This window comes from Syngnathus floridae, chromosome 14, assembly GCF_059516105.1.
Source record: "Syngnathus floridae isolate MCC-2025c chromosome 14, RoL_Sflo_1.0, whole genome shotgun sequence".
NCBI lineage: Eukaryota > Metazoa > Chordata > Actinopteri > Syngnathiformes > Syngnathidae > Syngnathus > Syngnathus floridae.
In genome coordinates this window covers 7396669-7410272 of record NC_142426.1, presented here as the reverse complement: position 1 = coordinate 7410272, position 13604 = coordinate 7396669, and the positions used below count along the sequence as shown (strand labels likewise).

At 42.7% G+C, this 13604-nt stretch overlaps 3 protein-coding genes across 3 annotated transcripts; 2 read left to right on the top strand and 1 right to left on the bottom strand.

Moving 5' to 3' along the window:
* Positions 1–39: 39 nt before the first annotated feature.
* cactin lies at positions 40–3870 on the bottom strand. The gene is made up of 10 exons (XM_088396144.1): positions 3497–3870; positions 2750–3287; positions 2568–2663; positions 2287–2432; positions 2055–2217; positions 1836–1950; positions 1553–1745; positions 1366–1485; positions 860–1215; positions 40–738 (listed from the first exon to the last, which is right to left on the bottom strand). The coding sequence occupies exons 1-10, from the start codon at positions 3853–3855 to the stop codon at positions 248–250; spliced, it is 2577 nt and encodes an 858-aa protein (XP_088252270.1). The 5' UTR covers positions 3856–3870; the 3' UTR covers positions 40–247.
* A 587-nt stretch (positions 3871–4457) lies between these two features.
* On the top strand, positions 4458–8273 carry LOC148387441 (ubiquitin-conjugating enzyme E2 R1-like). Its single transcript, XM_088397515.1, has 5 exons — positions 4458–5216; positions 5320–5406; positions 5728–5825; positions 6362–6496; positions 6687–8273. Exons 1-5 carry the CDS (start codon positions 5031–5033, stop codon positions 6895–6897), a joined length of 717 nt encoding a protein of 238 aa, XP_088253641.1. The 5' UTR covers positions 4458–5030; the 3' UTR covers positions 6898–8273.
* A 78-nt stretch (positions 8274–8351) lies between these two features.
* On the top strand, positions 8352–11682 carry sirt6 (sirtuin 6). Its single transcript, XM_088397514.1, has 8 exons — positions 8352–8517; positions 8959–9086; positions 9496–9678; positions 10364–10423; positions 10525–10620; positions 10694–10774; positions 11114–11237; positions 11300–11682. Exons 1-8 carry the CDS (start codon positions 8452–8454, stop codon positions 11606–11608), a joined length of 1047 nt encoding a protein of 348 aa, XP_088253640.1. The 5' UTR covers positions 8352–8451; the 3' UTR covers positions 11609–11682.
* The last annotated feature ends 1922 nt before the right edge of the window (positions 11683–13604 follow it).

Sequence of the window (13604 nt, the reverse complement as noted above, 5' to 3'; positions counted from 1 at the left end):
ATGAGTTAAGAATAAATAAATAAATAAATGTGTCAGCGGCACTAGAATAACCACTTTAATCTTTGTAATTCAATGTATACAAAATAGAAAAAAAACAAAAAAATGGGATGTAAAAAGGAAAACAGATTTTTTTTTTTTTTTAATGGAGCAGACTGAATTAACAAACACTTTTACAGATTTGTAGAACCCTAACTACCCTGGAATGAGAGGTTGGGCTTAAGAACATTAAAATGAAGGTATGTGAGCTTCACCTCCTGTAGCGGTACCTCTTGAAATGGAACCACAGCTGAAAGATCCCGTTCGCAAACTGACAACGAAAGCCGTGTCTGTGTGAATACTCCCACTCTCTGTTCACTATCTTAAAGGCGATGTCCTCATATGGTGGGCCGGCATGGAACCTTAGGATCCCAAAGTCCTTGTTGTCAGGACTGGGCTCAAGGAAGTACTGAGGTGTGGAGCGCTTGTTTATCAGGTCCGGGTAGAAAATATTAAACTTATAGCCCTGGACGATCTTGGGTGGAGGGTTGTCAAAGTCGTAATGGGTCTGGTTGTATTTGTTCCACTCAAAACCGGTATGGACCCTGTTGAAGAAGCGGGGTTTTCTGGGTCGGTATTTGTCTGCCCACAGGTACATCTTGCCCGACACGGGAATCTCCACGCTGAACTGGGCCTCGTCGTTGCCCATTCCCTCTTTGGCTCGACGCACGAAGACATCCTCGGCGCTCTCGGTGGCGTCACCTAGTGGAGAGATGCAGAGATGATTAACAATGTGCCATACAAAAAATGTGAAAAACTGTCGACTTGGATTTGGACCCTCGATTCTGACTCAAGCGGTTCACAACGTTATTACTCAACATACCTGTGACCTGCAGCTGTCGGCGTGCCAACTGCAGCCTATGCGCGTCCTCCTCAGGAGTGATGGTGTGCGTGTCCAGTGGCAGCTCAGACGACGTGAGTAGCGTAGGACTGTAGCGACCCGAATCATACTCTGCCTGGCTCTGCTGAATCAGATCCTCCTCCGTCAACACCGCCTCCTCGCCCTTCTCGTCGTCCTTTTTCCCCCCGCTTTCTCCTCCTTCCTCTTTTCGGTCACCGGGTTCCGCAGTAGATGTGGACGGGCCGTCATCTCCTGCTTTGTTTTGGGATGAGGGCGAAGACGAGTGGTCGGGCCCTTCTGAGGTTGAAGCTCCTGATCGGCCTGCCACTCTACTGTCACTTTTAAGGGGGGGAAAAAGACGTTCAATTGGAAAAGTAGTTCTGCCAAAAACTGTGTGCATCAAAATTATTTTCAAGTAAAAGTTGAACAGGATGAATTGTGCTGGGACTCAGAAGATTCCACTTCATTGTTTTTTTTTGTTCACTTACATGTCGTCGCTCCTCGGCTCTTCCTTAATGATGGGGAACAACGGTTCGCTGTCTACCCCTTGCTCCTGCTTCAGTTTGAACAACTTCTGACGCAACACATCCTGGTGTCGCTCTCTCAACCTGTCACACAGATTGTGATGTTACACACCAATTGCGAAAGAAAAAAAAATATGTATGTAATACATACCTGGCTCTAGCCATGTAAACTCGGACTTGCTGAAGCAGACTCTCCCAGTAGCCGATGTCGAGGTTGGACCCTCCGGCTCGAATCTTGGTCTCTATGTTGAGATGTAGAGCCTGCAGCTGGCTGTACGTCTTCCCTTTGAATACAGTCTGGACGTCGCTGCTCACCGCTGTGTTGATGCCATCCCGGCGGTCACCTGAGGATCATTCAAACAAAAGGCGAGTGAATTTCTCTTTCTATGCTGTAACCTGTCAAACTATAACGTGAACATTCGGAAATGACGTACCTGGTCCCTTCCCGGATGCCTCCAGTTTTCTCAGTTTGCTGATTTCATCCTCGGTGATGGTGGTCATGTCTCTCCAGAAATCCACATTCTTGCCTTGTTCCAATTCCATATAAACCTGAGGAGTACAGCAAGACTCACGTCAACAGTTCTGAAAGTGCCAGCAAAATATTGTGTATTTCATCGACCTCTAGTCTGCTCAAGTGTAACCACAGCACCGACCTTGATATCCTCCAGAAGGTCATCCATGTCTGTGACCGTCAGCCCATTGAGGAAGGTGTACGGTTCATGCATCTCAACAGCCAGATCGTCATCTTCGGCACTGATGTACTTCGCCAACAGATCGATCGGTTTCGCACGGCCGTCGCGGATTCTTATCTTAGACCTGGACACAAATGTTTACATTTTTGGACTCCAAAAAACACATTCCTGGCATCTTTGCTTCACTACATGCCGTAGTTTGGCTTGATGAAGATGGAAGTTGTCCTCCTGCTCGGCCCAGGTCTTGAAATGCTCTGCTTCTTTCTCCCTCTGCAGCATCTCCAGTTCTGTCTCCCTCATTGCTTTCTCTCGCTCACGTTCCAAACGCAGCTGCTTTACCTACGACAAATTCAGATGCACACCCATTCGATCGTTAAGTTGCTCATTACGAGCAACAGGAGATAATGCGAGATGATTTGGGCATTGGAACCGGAGGGTCCCGGTTTCAAAATCATTCAGTTTGCACAAACCAACCTTCTGAAGTTCTCTGCGATTCTCCTCCTGGATGCGTTTGTTTCTCTCCTTAAGATCTTTCTCCCCGAGGTGGCCGATACCTTTCTTATCCAAAGCCTGACAAAATACAAGACAGTGTATGAGATATAAAAGGAAATTTAGAAAATGTGATCTAATCAAACGTCCTCAGCTTCCAAACATACCTTTTGCCATTTGAATGTCCCCAGTAGGTTATTATCACCAAAAGGGTTGTCTGCATTGGTGTATCCCATGTACTCTTCACTCCAACCCATCTTTTCTCTCCTCTTCTTTTCCTTTGTCTCTTTTTTAGCCAACCTCCTGGCCCGCTTCTCTTCTGGTGTCTCCAGAGCCTTCATCATCTCCTTCTGTTTTTTCTTGTCTTCCTTGTCTTTAATGGTCCTGCTCTCCCGATCAGAGCCCGAGCTTTCTGAGGAGTCGGCCGAACTGGACTGAGGTCTCCCTCGGTTTCTGCCTTTGATGCTCTTCCCATGCTCCCTTTCACTACTCTTATTTCTTTTATCCTTTACAGATTTCCTCTCTCGATCTCGCTCTTGCTGTCTCTGTCTGTCTCTACTGGGGCTTCTTCGTCTTCCACGCTCTCTTTCAGTGCTTCCGCCCGGGGAGCCTGAAGAAGACCGTTCCGTCCTTCTCTCTTGAGACGTTACTTTTCGGATCTGCATGTTTCTTCTCCCTCTCTCTCGGGGATAATCTGAATCAGGACTGAGGTAAAACATATGATTCAATAAACATGCAGCGCGTTTTGAAAAGTCATTCTGGAAACGTTCTTGCAACTGACAGTTTCCCGTAACGATACATTAAAACAAAACACTGAACATTAAAGGGTGTTTCTTGCATGCAGATTAACCTTGTCAACAAAAGGAGGTGATAACTATTGATATGAAATCAATATCTGGACGTATCATCCGTACCTGGACGATCTGTCCTTAGATTTGCTCCTGACACGTTGCTTTCGTTGCCTCCTGTCGGTCTCTGAACCACTACGAGAACTTGATCGATCCCGATGTTGAGGCCGTCGTCGGTCTGGTGAGCTGCTGCCGCGGCTATCGGATCGTACATGACCCCGAGTGGATCGTTTTGGGTCTGCACATTGAGAACGATTCGTCCGTCTTTCGGGAGATTTTGATCTGCTTACTCTGGATCTGTTTGGTTGGTCTCGGTTCGGACTTCTGGACATGGAGCGAGAACGTCGTCTTGATTTCGGTCCCATCACGAACTTTGCGTCCACGCAGGGTCCTGAGATGATTTTGTCGCGTTCATTGTACGTCATACACCAGCTGTTTTTCTTTTTCCAGAATCTGTAATAGTTATGCTGTCACATCAATATTTAAAATTAGAACAAAAAATTGATGCGTGATATAATTACTCTAATATGTGCTACAGTGTAAATATGTTGTGGAAAACATTTTACTCAGGCAAAACAGGGGCAGCTAAATAAAGGAGGTTCTTTCAGTAATTATGGCGCAAGAAAAATATGTCACACAAGCTCGATTATTATAAATGAAAATTGAAACGTTGACCGGTGTTTACACCAATAAACCCCTGAAATCAAACACTCAACACACCATCACTTTATTAAATAAAAATTATTTCATTGGAAAAAATAGGTCAGCGCAGCTTTTCAGAAACGCAAACAAGGCTTGCGTTCGCGTTACTTCCTGTAACTGGAGAATGTAGTTCTGTGCATTACACTCTAGGTATAAAAGTACATATAATATAAGGCATTTCTTACTTAATTTTAATGTATTTTATTGATGGAATGTTACATCGTGTTTCATTGGCATTTTTGTTCGGATTTCCCCCCGTTTTTATCCTAGACGGCAATGTTTACAAACAAAAACTGGACTACAAATCCCAGAGCAGCCCGTTGCACAATTGGCTGTTTTCAGGGGAGAAAGGACTTCTTTTCAACAACATTCTTCGCTCTGTTCACATGCCATAAAGGTTTTGGGCGTCAATTAGGAGCTTATAATCGGCCGCGGCGTGTCTTGTTAGACCAGTTACGCTTCTCCCTGTTACCAGCGCGTTAGAATTTATTCGCGACAAGGTAAAAAAAAAAAAAAAAAATCGACTCCATCTGGTTGTGAGGTAGTCTTCTTTAGCTAGCTTATTTAGCCAGAAGCTACCAGTAGATTTACGGCTTAGATCCGCGGCTACTTTTCTAAGGTAGACCACCTACAGCTTTGGTTACTCGGCGGCCACGATGATGTGGTTAGTTTACGCCAGTGAGCGAGTGGACGCTAAATAATTGATCCGATTTTGGTATCAAACCCAACCCGCGTTCGATCCCAGTTCGCTTTGGCCTGTTTTCATTGTATCCTCACGTTGGTAGTGTCGGGTTGTTCGACCAGTGTGTGCGGCGTCAAATTTAGCTGCGTTGCCGTCAACAAACGAGTCAGCAGCTGTCGATCGGGGAGATAACTTGAGGGAAGCCAAGTGTCAAGTATGGCGCAGCACGATTGCTCTCACGTCGCTAGTTCACAGAAAGCGCTCATGCTGGAAATGAAGAGCCTCCAAGAGGAACCCGTCGAGGGCTTTAAAATAACGCTGGTGGACGAGGCAGACATGTACAACTGGGAAGTGGCCATTTTCGGACCCCCTAATACACATTATGAGGGGGGCTATTTCAAGGTAAAACTCATTTCAAGTCAAATTGCTGCGACGGCTGAAACTATTTTGCTGTGGATAGGAAACATAACGTGACGTAACATATTGGTGGTGTTTTACGTTCTAGGCCCGGATCAAGTTCCCCATGGACTACCCATATTCTCCACCTTCCTTCAGATTCCTCACCAAGATGTGGCATCCCAACATCTATGAGGTGAGTCAACAGTACAGCAGTCATCATGGAAATTTAGCAGCATAGTGAAACTCCGAGATCTTCTTACAGTGTTATAAGTTGCCTTAAAAAAAATTAAAAAATCATTGAGCCAAGTTATCAAAAGTGGATTGTATGTAATTGATAGTACACATTATTTTTTTTGTACTCAAGTACATTTCTGAGTTTTCTGAAGGAACAGATTCTTATACCAGTATCTGTAGTTCCGCTTAAGTACAAAATGTGAGTACTTTTGCCACCTCTATTCAAGCAGACTCTGCTGGTCACATGTCAATCATCAATAATCCGTCCCTCCTCTTTCAGAATGGGGATGTATGTATTTCTATATTGCACCCACCAGTGGATGACCCGCAAAGTGGAGAACTGCCTTCAGAGAGATGGAATCCCACTCAGAATGTCAGGTTAGCATGAATTGTCATTATCTGGTTACTGCCTTTGACTCCGACCCTTATATCACATGACATTTGTCTTCAGAGGAGTCCGTTCTCAAGAGACGAACGTTGACGCCATATTTGGCGATTCGACACCATCTGTGAAAAATGATCTCTGTCTCTCAGCTAGCATCTTCTGTTTACCTCCACAATACAGTGAAGCTTCCAAAGTTAAACACAGTCATCAAGTCTAATCAAGTCTTCCAGAGTAGAGTAAAAAAATATATATATAGCAACACTTATGTAAATTAACTTGTTAAAAAATGACAAGAGAGTGCAGTTGATTCAGTTTCACTCTCAACTAGTTAGTTGAAGGAACAACATGACATCAACTATGGGCCAAATCTACACAGATCGCATGGCACAATGAAACAGCATCCCAGTATAAAATATATATATTTGTTATAAACTGGTTTGCAAGCTCTTTACAGTTCCGATATCATGTCATGTTTCAGCTATTATATTTTGTCAAGCTCTAATGTCCTGACCATCTTTTGTGCTTTCAGAACCATTTTGCTCAGTGTGATCTCACTGCTGAATGAGCCAAACACCTTCTCTCCTGCCAACGTGGATGCTTCCGTCATGTACCGCAAATGGAGGGACAGCAAGGGCAAGGATCGGGAATATGTCGAGATCATTAGGTGAATAGCTACACATGCAACAAACTTGAAAGTGGCTAGATGCTGAATTCAAAGTATTTTTATATTACCTAATTAAGAGAGAGCTGTGTCTTCACCAAATTAAGAAATGTAAATAAGAGACATATAATGTAAATATTTTGACTCTAACACAGACCATTAATAAATGATTATTTTTGAATGTCTCCTGCAGAAAACAAGTGTTGGCCACCAAGGTCGAGGCGGAACGCGACGGGGTTCAGGTACCCACCACGCTGGCCGAGTACTGTGTCCGCACACGCGCCCCACCTCCCGACGAGGGGTCCGATCTCTTCTATGACTATTATTATGACGACGACGACGTCGAGGACGGAGACGGCGACTGCTGCTACGACGAAGACGACTCAGGCAACGAAGAGTCGTGACATGCCTTTCCTGCAGCGTGACCAATCTTTGGTGACATGCGACGACCCCACTTTTACTGCCCGGGTCGTCCGAGAGGTCTGAGGTTTGCAAGTGAGAAATATTTGACACCTCCTGTTTGTAAACCAATGAAACAAGATGATTTTACCTTAGCTTGCGCGCTCTTTGTTAAAGCTGAATTGATGGGCTCATGTGGATTTGCACCAGCAAAAAAAAAAAATTTCTTTTGACCTGAAATCAGAGAGGCCAACTTAAATAGTGCTTCTTTGACTGCTAAAAGGTCAAATGGGGGTGATGCCACTTTGCACTGTTGCAAACACTTACAAATCATTCACTTCACAATTTCTTTTGTTCTTACTAATTTCCCTAACCAGTTCTGTTTTTGCTTACCGGTATTAAGTCTCAGCAACTTCCTGGAGTGGTGAACTACGAAAAAAAAAAAGGGATGGGACTTTACTCAAACATCATCTGCATGCCAGAAAACATTTGATTTTTTTTTTTTCTTCTTCTGGAAAATTGTTTGCAAATGGTGATCTTCTTACAGCTTTGATAACAAGTGTGTGCCATTACAGAGAGTAGTGGAAAAAAGTGGACTGCCGGCTGGGTCAAAATGCTGTTCACCAGTTTTACTTTCAAAAAAATGATCTTTGCTGCATCTCCTCTGGTTTCCATCGGGTGTGTTTTGTTGTTTTGATTGCGGGATTAAGATATTGTTAAAGATAGCGAAACGTTGACTATCTTTTCTGAGGGAAGACAGTACTTGCTCATCAGAATTGTTTCTCCTCAGGTTTGATGCCTGACTAAACAAAATTGTTGTTTTTTAGTTCTTTTAAATTCCCCTGCAATGTATGCTGTTGTATTCTCGTCTTTATTTTATGCTTCTTGCAAGCAATATTAGACTTTTTCTATATGGTTAGACCTAATGCCTGCAACTTTCACTTGAGAATGTTTTATGTGACGAGATTAGGCTTGACAACTAAACGTGTGTAGAAAATGTGTCAGAGAAATGGTGTTGCAGTATCTGTCTGGGTTTCAAAAGATTTTCAGCCTTGGAAGTGAAAAAGAACAATTCCACCACCATTTTATTTTACTGTTATGTGTTAGTAGTGAGTTAAGTATTTTGATATATTTTTAGTGTTGGTGTGTTTACTCGTGGGTATTTTTCGTCACCAGTATTGATTGTTTCATCTGCTCTAATTGGACTTCACTGGATTTCTCAGGATTATTCAATTACATTCGACATAGAGGGTCGTTTTCAGAGTGACAGACCTTGACGGATATGCACATGTAGCTGTACGGATGATGATCACCCTGTTTTCTTCACCTGTTTATTTTTGAATTTTTGGCTATTTAAAAATAAAGATTTATTGGAACAAAATCGACGTGGTATAAAGTGACACTGAAGGTTGCCCCTTTTTCCGTATTATTCGAAGCATTTCTTTAGACGCGGAGTTATGACGTCAGAGAAAGGCGACACTCAGCTTCAGTTTTGGGGACAATTCAAATCTGCTGCTTGAAAAACGTTTTTGTTTTTTTTTATAAAATAAAAAACGGAAATGTCTGTAAATTATGCGGCCGGGCTCTCACCGTATGCAGACAAGGGCGTGTGTGGGCTTCCAGAGGTAATAAGAAACAACACAAGGACTGCTTTCTATCAAGCTTTGGCTAGCTGGTTAGCTGCTACTTTGTGTTTTCTTGCTATAGTCTTTGTCATGAATTAACTATTTGAACTAAAACGGTACATTGAATTAAACGTACAACCCAAATTTAGGACGTTCTCAGCAAAAGATATTCAAAATTGCGTCGAAACTTTTATTTTCATTGTCAACGCGAATACACATCTGTTTCTGTCAAAGTCGAAATTTCCTTTTTACGACATAGATTTTATTTTTTAAGTAGAAATAAAAGAAGGAGGGAACCACATTGTATTTGCAATTATACCTGGCCGGTCAGTTTTCTTAGAATGTTTAAATACTTGGTATTTTAATCTTCAAATGCTTATAATCAATGCTAGCTGCAATATTCATATTCTGCCTTATAATCAATGTGATTTGGTAATACAGAAGTTTGATAGCCCCGAAGAGCTGAAAGTAAAGGTGGCAACTCTTGCTGAGCTTGTAAAAGAGTCCAAGTATATGGTCGTGCACTCTGGGGCAGGAATCAGCACTTCAACTGGCATCCCTGACTTCAGGTAAGAAACCCTCACTGTCGTTTTTGTATTTTATATTCATATTCTTCGACTCCACTTTGACACACATGCAACAGGCAAATCTAAATATAATGTAATGAATGCATTTATCCATCCCACCTATTTCCATTGTAGTTACACAGCTTGAACAGAAGAGGGTAGTAGACGTTCAAGACTCACTCAATTTATGTTAAGCACGCACATCATTTTTGTTAAATATTTATTTAAACATTCAGTATTGCCTGGAAACGTCTTCATAGTTTTGGAACTTATTTACTCATGTTTCCACCTATTGTACATATTAATATTCCACTGGCCTTGTTTGATTTATTTATTAAAAGGCAGTGTCATAGCACATCTGCCCTGCAATTAACTTTGTTGGTCATCTTAAAAACATAGTATATATTTTTAGGGGCCCAAAGGGTGTGTGGACCTTGGAGCAAAAGGGAGAGACTCCTCACTTTGAGACAACGTTTGAAGAGGCCCGACCCAGCCTTACTCACATGGCCCTGCTTGGACTCCAGAGGGCCGGCTACCTCAAGTATCTCATTAGCCAAAATGTGGACGGCTTGCATGTGCGATCCGGCTTCCCAAGGTGACTTGGCTCATGGCCGCTATACACGCATTTATCTGTGAAAAAAATCGACTTTTTTATCAGGCGTGGGGGGACTGATGGATAATTACTGATCACTCAGCAGGGGATGTTTGGTTTATAATAGCATTTCATTCCCACGCTTAAGAACTCTCTCTGCTGGCTGCCTTCTCATTTTATAATTCATTTTAAGATTACGTTTTGAATTTTTAATGGTTACGAAAATGGAAGATAAATCCCATCTTTAAAGTGTGGTTTAAAGGGACTTTTGATATTGATCTCGCTGGAAGGTGTGCCAATGGAATTTAGGTTTAAAATCCTTCATTTTTAACTATTCAAACAACAGCCCCAACAAGCCCGCAAGGGGCACTGCAATTTTTGTTTCATTGCTATGTACTGACCTCAAGCTACAAATGCAATTTTCCATTCAATCTAAGCACTCAGGCTGTAATGAAAGACCGGAGCAGGTTCATGCGTCTTCTTTTCCCTCAAGTTTGTTTTTCTCTACCTTTCCCAATAACGAGCACACAGCAGGAAGAGAACGGCCGCAGCCTTTGCTCTGGCGTAAGCAGAGAAATCAATCCTAGCCGTACACAGAATATTCATGAGGGAGCCAATAACGCTCAGCTTGTCCTCAAGTGTTATCATGTATGCACCAACTGTGATCCATTGTCTCTGGCCCTGACAGGGACTTGTTATCGGAGCTTCATGGAAACATGTTTGTGGAGGAGTGCGAGAAGTGCTGCAGGTATGTGCACAGTCACAAGGCTCTTTGATTCTACGGGGCAATTTGATTGGATTGTGGCCGATGCATAACTGCCGAGGTTTCTGCCAACGTTGTTTTCTCAGGCAATTTGTCAGGGAAAAGGTGATTGGCGTGATGGGCCTCAAACCAACGGGACGTTACTGCGATGTGGTGCGCTCCAGAGGACTCCGAGCCTGCAGGTTAATTAACACACTGGCACGATGTTGTCTCGGTTGCAAATGAACACATCTCAATCGTGTTTTATGACAACAGAGGGAAGTTGATCAGCACTATACTGGACTGGGAGGACGCACTTCCTGACCGAGATCTGAACAAAGCAGACGACGCAAGCAGGTTAAGTTTGTTTGCTGGCCCAGCAGAGAAGACATCTCACCACTGTAAAAACCTTCTTTGGGTTTAATTGCTACATCACGAGCCGTTAATGCCCACATTTGCCAGCTCCGTGTCAATATTCAACCTTTTATCCTGGGAAGGTTTTACTATCCGTCTACAAAAGTAGGGGAGGAACTGCAAAGTGTCAACTGTTTGCTTGTTCCACTTTTTCTCACGCATAATTGCCGTAATGACTCTCGCTCCAGCAATTTCATAAAAATCAAACGTGTATGTTCCTACCACTGTGTAAGATCTCTGCTCACATGTTCACTTGGATCCGTTGTGCCCTGTATCCATTAGACAAGCCGACCTGGCGCTGACGCTGGGCACCTCCATGCAGATCAAACCTAGCGGAGACCTTCCACTCGTCACCAAGCGCAAAGGCGGCAAAGTGGTTATTGTCAACCTGCAGCCCACTAAGCACGTACGTTTCGTTCCCGCACACACTATGCGAGACGATGCTTGCTCTGACTTGATCTCTTCCAGGACAAGCATGCACACTTGCGTATCAATGGCTACGTGGATGATGTCATGAAGCAGCTCATGGAGCACCTGGGGTTAGATATCCCAAAGTGGGAAGGGCCGACTGTGTGCGAGAGCTCCATCGCTGCGCCCGAGAACGCCGACGACGACATTAAGCCTGCGCACGCTCTCAGTGGCGACGTGAAGGTCAAAGGTGAGCTCGTTAAGGAGGAGAAGAAGCGAGCAGCACATGGTGACGCCACCATCGAAGAGACTGTCACAGTAAAGAAGGAGAGGAAAGATCCTCCGCTGGGGATAAAAGATGACAAATAGCCTCAGGTATTGTCCTCATCAAAAATGCCTCCTGCCTCTAGAAACAAAGTTTTGATCGGTTGGATCACAAAGGATGCAAGTTTTGTGGCCTCTTTTTTGCCCACTAGAACATTCTTGAAACTGTTTTTTCTCTCTCTCTCTCTCTCTCTCTCTCTCTCTCTCTCTCTCGCTCTCTCTTTCTTTCTCTTTCTTTCTCTTTCTCTTTTTCTCTTTCTCTTTCTCCCTCTCTGAGACAAGAAAATGTTTTTGTTGTGAATAGATCACTGTTACACCACATATTGTTTATCTCAGGAATTATTTTTTTATATATCTGTGTTTTGGCAGTAAATGGAAGCACAACCTCTGCAGTCGTTCACTGTGTGCCGTCCTTAGCATGTTGTCAGTCAGTCGTGGCCTACTTAGCACTGAGGCAACATTATAATCCAGCCGACATAATGATATGATTGCACAAGAACCTCATTAACATAAATTCATTATGTACTGAGGTTTCTTGATAATCACACCATGCTGCCTTCCACATTTTCTTAGACATCGATATTAACATAAAGAGTCCAAGTGCACTTAATGTCATATGCGTTTCACCATGAATTCAATCATAAAGACAATAGATGAAGCAGCTGCAGTGTCAACAAATGATGACCTGTCTGCTTGGCTGTGGAAATGGCTCTTTACACAGTTGTCATTAATATGCAAAAGGGAGAATGTTTGCCAAGTAAGAACATTCAGTAGAGCACATTTTGTACAACTTGTGCGCTCAACTGTTCTCTAATTAGGAGCCATTTAGAAATGTATTCACTTGTTTGTTTTTCAAGAAAAGCTTGCAGATAATATGTTCATCTACAAATGCAATCTAGTTTCCCAAGGCCACTGGCGTAGGAAGGATAGATAGATATATAGATATAAGATCTATATATATATATATGGGACTTTATAGTAAGATAATATTTCAGGCTGCTGAGAACCTGAGCGATTGTCTCGTTTTTCAAACGATTGCCTTTCAATAATAATTCTTTGCATCAGAAGTTAGTATTCCGTCAAGGACATCAGAATGTTCAGTTGTCTGCAAAGAGACAAGCATGGCCCATTAAACATTTAGCAACTCTTCCTCTATGAAGTGCTGAGGTAGCAGCTGTCATGTTTGCGAAGGCTCTGCTAGCAGTGCAATGCTAAACAGACAAAAATGAGTTGAGCTAGCAAGTTCTGAAAAGATGCTGCAGAGGTAAGCACATTCACACTTGCATTCATACCAATGGAAAATATGAAATGAAATATGGAGGAAGCCAGAAGAAGCAAACTCCACAGAGTTTCCACTGAGCTATGATTCGAACACCAAAACTTGCTCATTCATTCATAATTCTCTGTCATAAGCTCATAAATTCTGTTTGAAAAGTAACCCCATAGTCTTTCACGACTTCTAAGACCTCATTTAATTTTGCCCGTTAACTGAACTCCTTTTAAAACCTTTTTAATCCACAGTGGTATCAATTGATTGAAGATTTCACCCTCCCCTGATCCAGTGACTCACTTCATAGCCCAAATGGATGTTTTTGATACAGTCTAACTTTATCATTAGAAAGGACTGAAGAGTGGATTTTGTTTCTTCAATATTGGTCACGTGACTTGTGCCAACACGGAGACACTAATGCATGCTTTTATCACAAACCTAATTGATGACGTTGATGCTTTGCTTTGTGGTCTTTCTTAGAAGAGAATTTCATGTCTACATTTAGTACAGAATTCAGCGGCACGTGTCACGACCAAGACCAGAAGGTAGGAGCATATTACATCGTTTATAAAATCTCTGCATTGGCTCCCCGTCCGTGTCTTTCAATATTAATCTTAAGGTAAATATTAAATAGGCTGTCACTAACAAACGTCACTGTCGGTATGATGGTTTTTTTGGGTGTCAATCACGTGATAATTTTATCGGACCAACACATTTTCCTTCATCTGTTCAGGATGCAAGGAATGATGGTCTGTTTATCACATCATCTTG

Excerpts from the sequence above, each read along its gene's own strand:
- cactin (XM_088396144.1), bottom strand. The coding sequence starts at position 3,855 with ATGACGTACAATGAACGCGACAAAATCATCTCAGGACCCTGCGTGGAC. Across the intron at positions 2,433-2,567 it reads ATCGCAGAGAACTTCAGAAG|GTAAAGCAGCTGCGTTTGGA; the intron begins GTTGGTTTGTGC and ends AATTTGTCGTAG. Across the intron at positions 739-859 it reads CCGACAGCTGCAGGTCACAG|GTGACGCCACCGAGAGCGCC; the intron begins GTATGTTGAGTA and ends TCTCTCCACTAG.
- sirt6 (XM_088397514.1), top strand. The coding sequence starts at position 8,452 with ATGTCTGTAAATTATGCGGCCGGGCTCTCACCGTATGCAGACAAGGGC. Across the intron at positions 9,679-10,363 it reads GTGCGATCCGGCTTCCCAAG|GGACTTGTTATCGGAGCTTC; the intron begins GTGACTTGGCTC and ends TGGCCCTGACAG. Across the intron at positions 10,775-11,113 it reads AAAGCAGACGACGCAAGCAG|ACAAGCCGACCTGGCGCTGA; the intron begins GTTAAGTTTGTT and ends TGTATCCATTAG.
- LOC148387441 (XM_088397515.1), top strand. The coding sequence starts at position 5,031 with ATGGCGCAGCACGATTGCTCTCACGTCGCTAGTTCACAGAAAGCGCTC. Across the intron at positions 5,217-5,319 it reads ATGAGGGGGGCTATTTCAAG|GCCCGGATCAAGTTCCCCAT; the intron begins GTAAAACTCATT and ends TTTACGTTCTAG. Across the intron at positions 5,407-5,727 it reads GGCATCCCAACATCTATGAG|AATGGGGATGTATGTATTTC; the intron begins GTGAGTCAACAG and ends CTCCTCTTTCAG.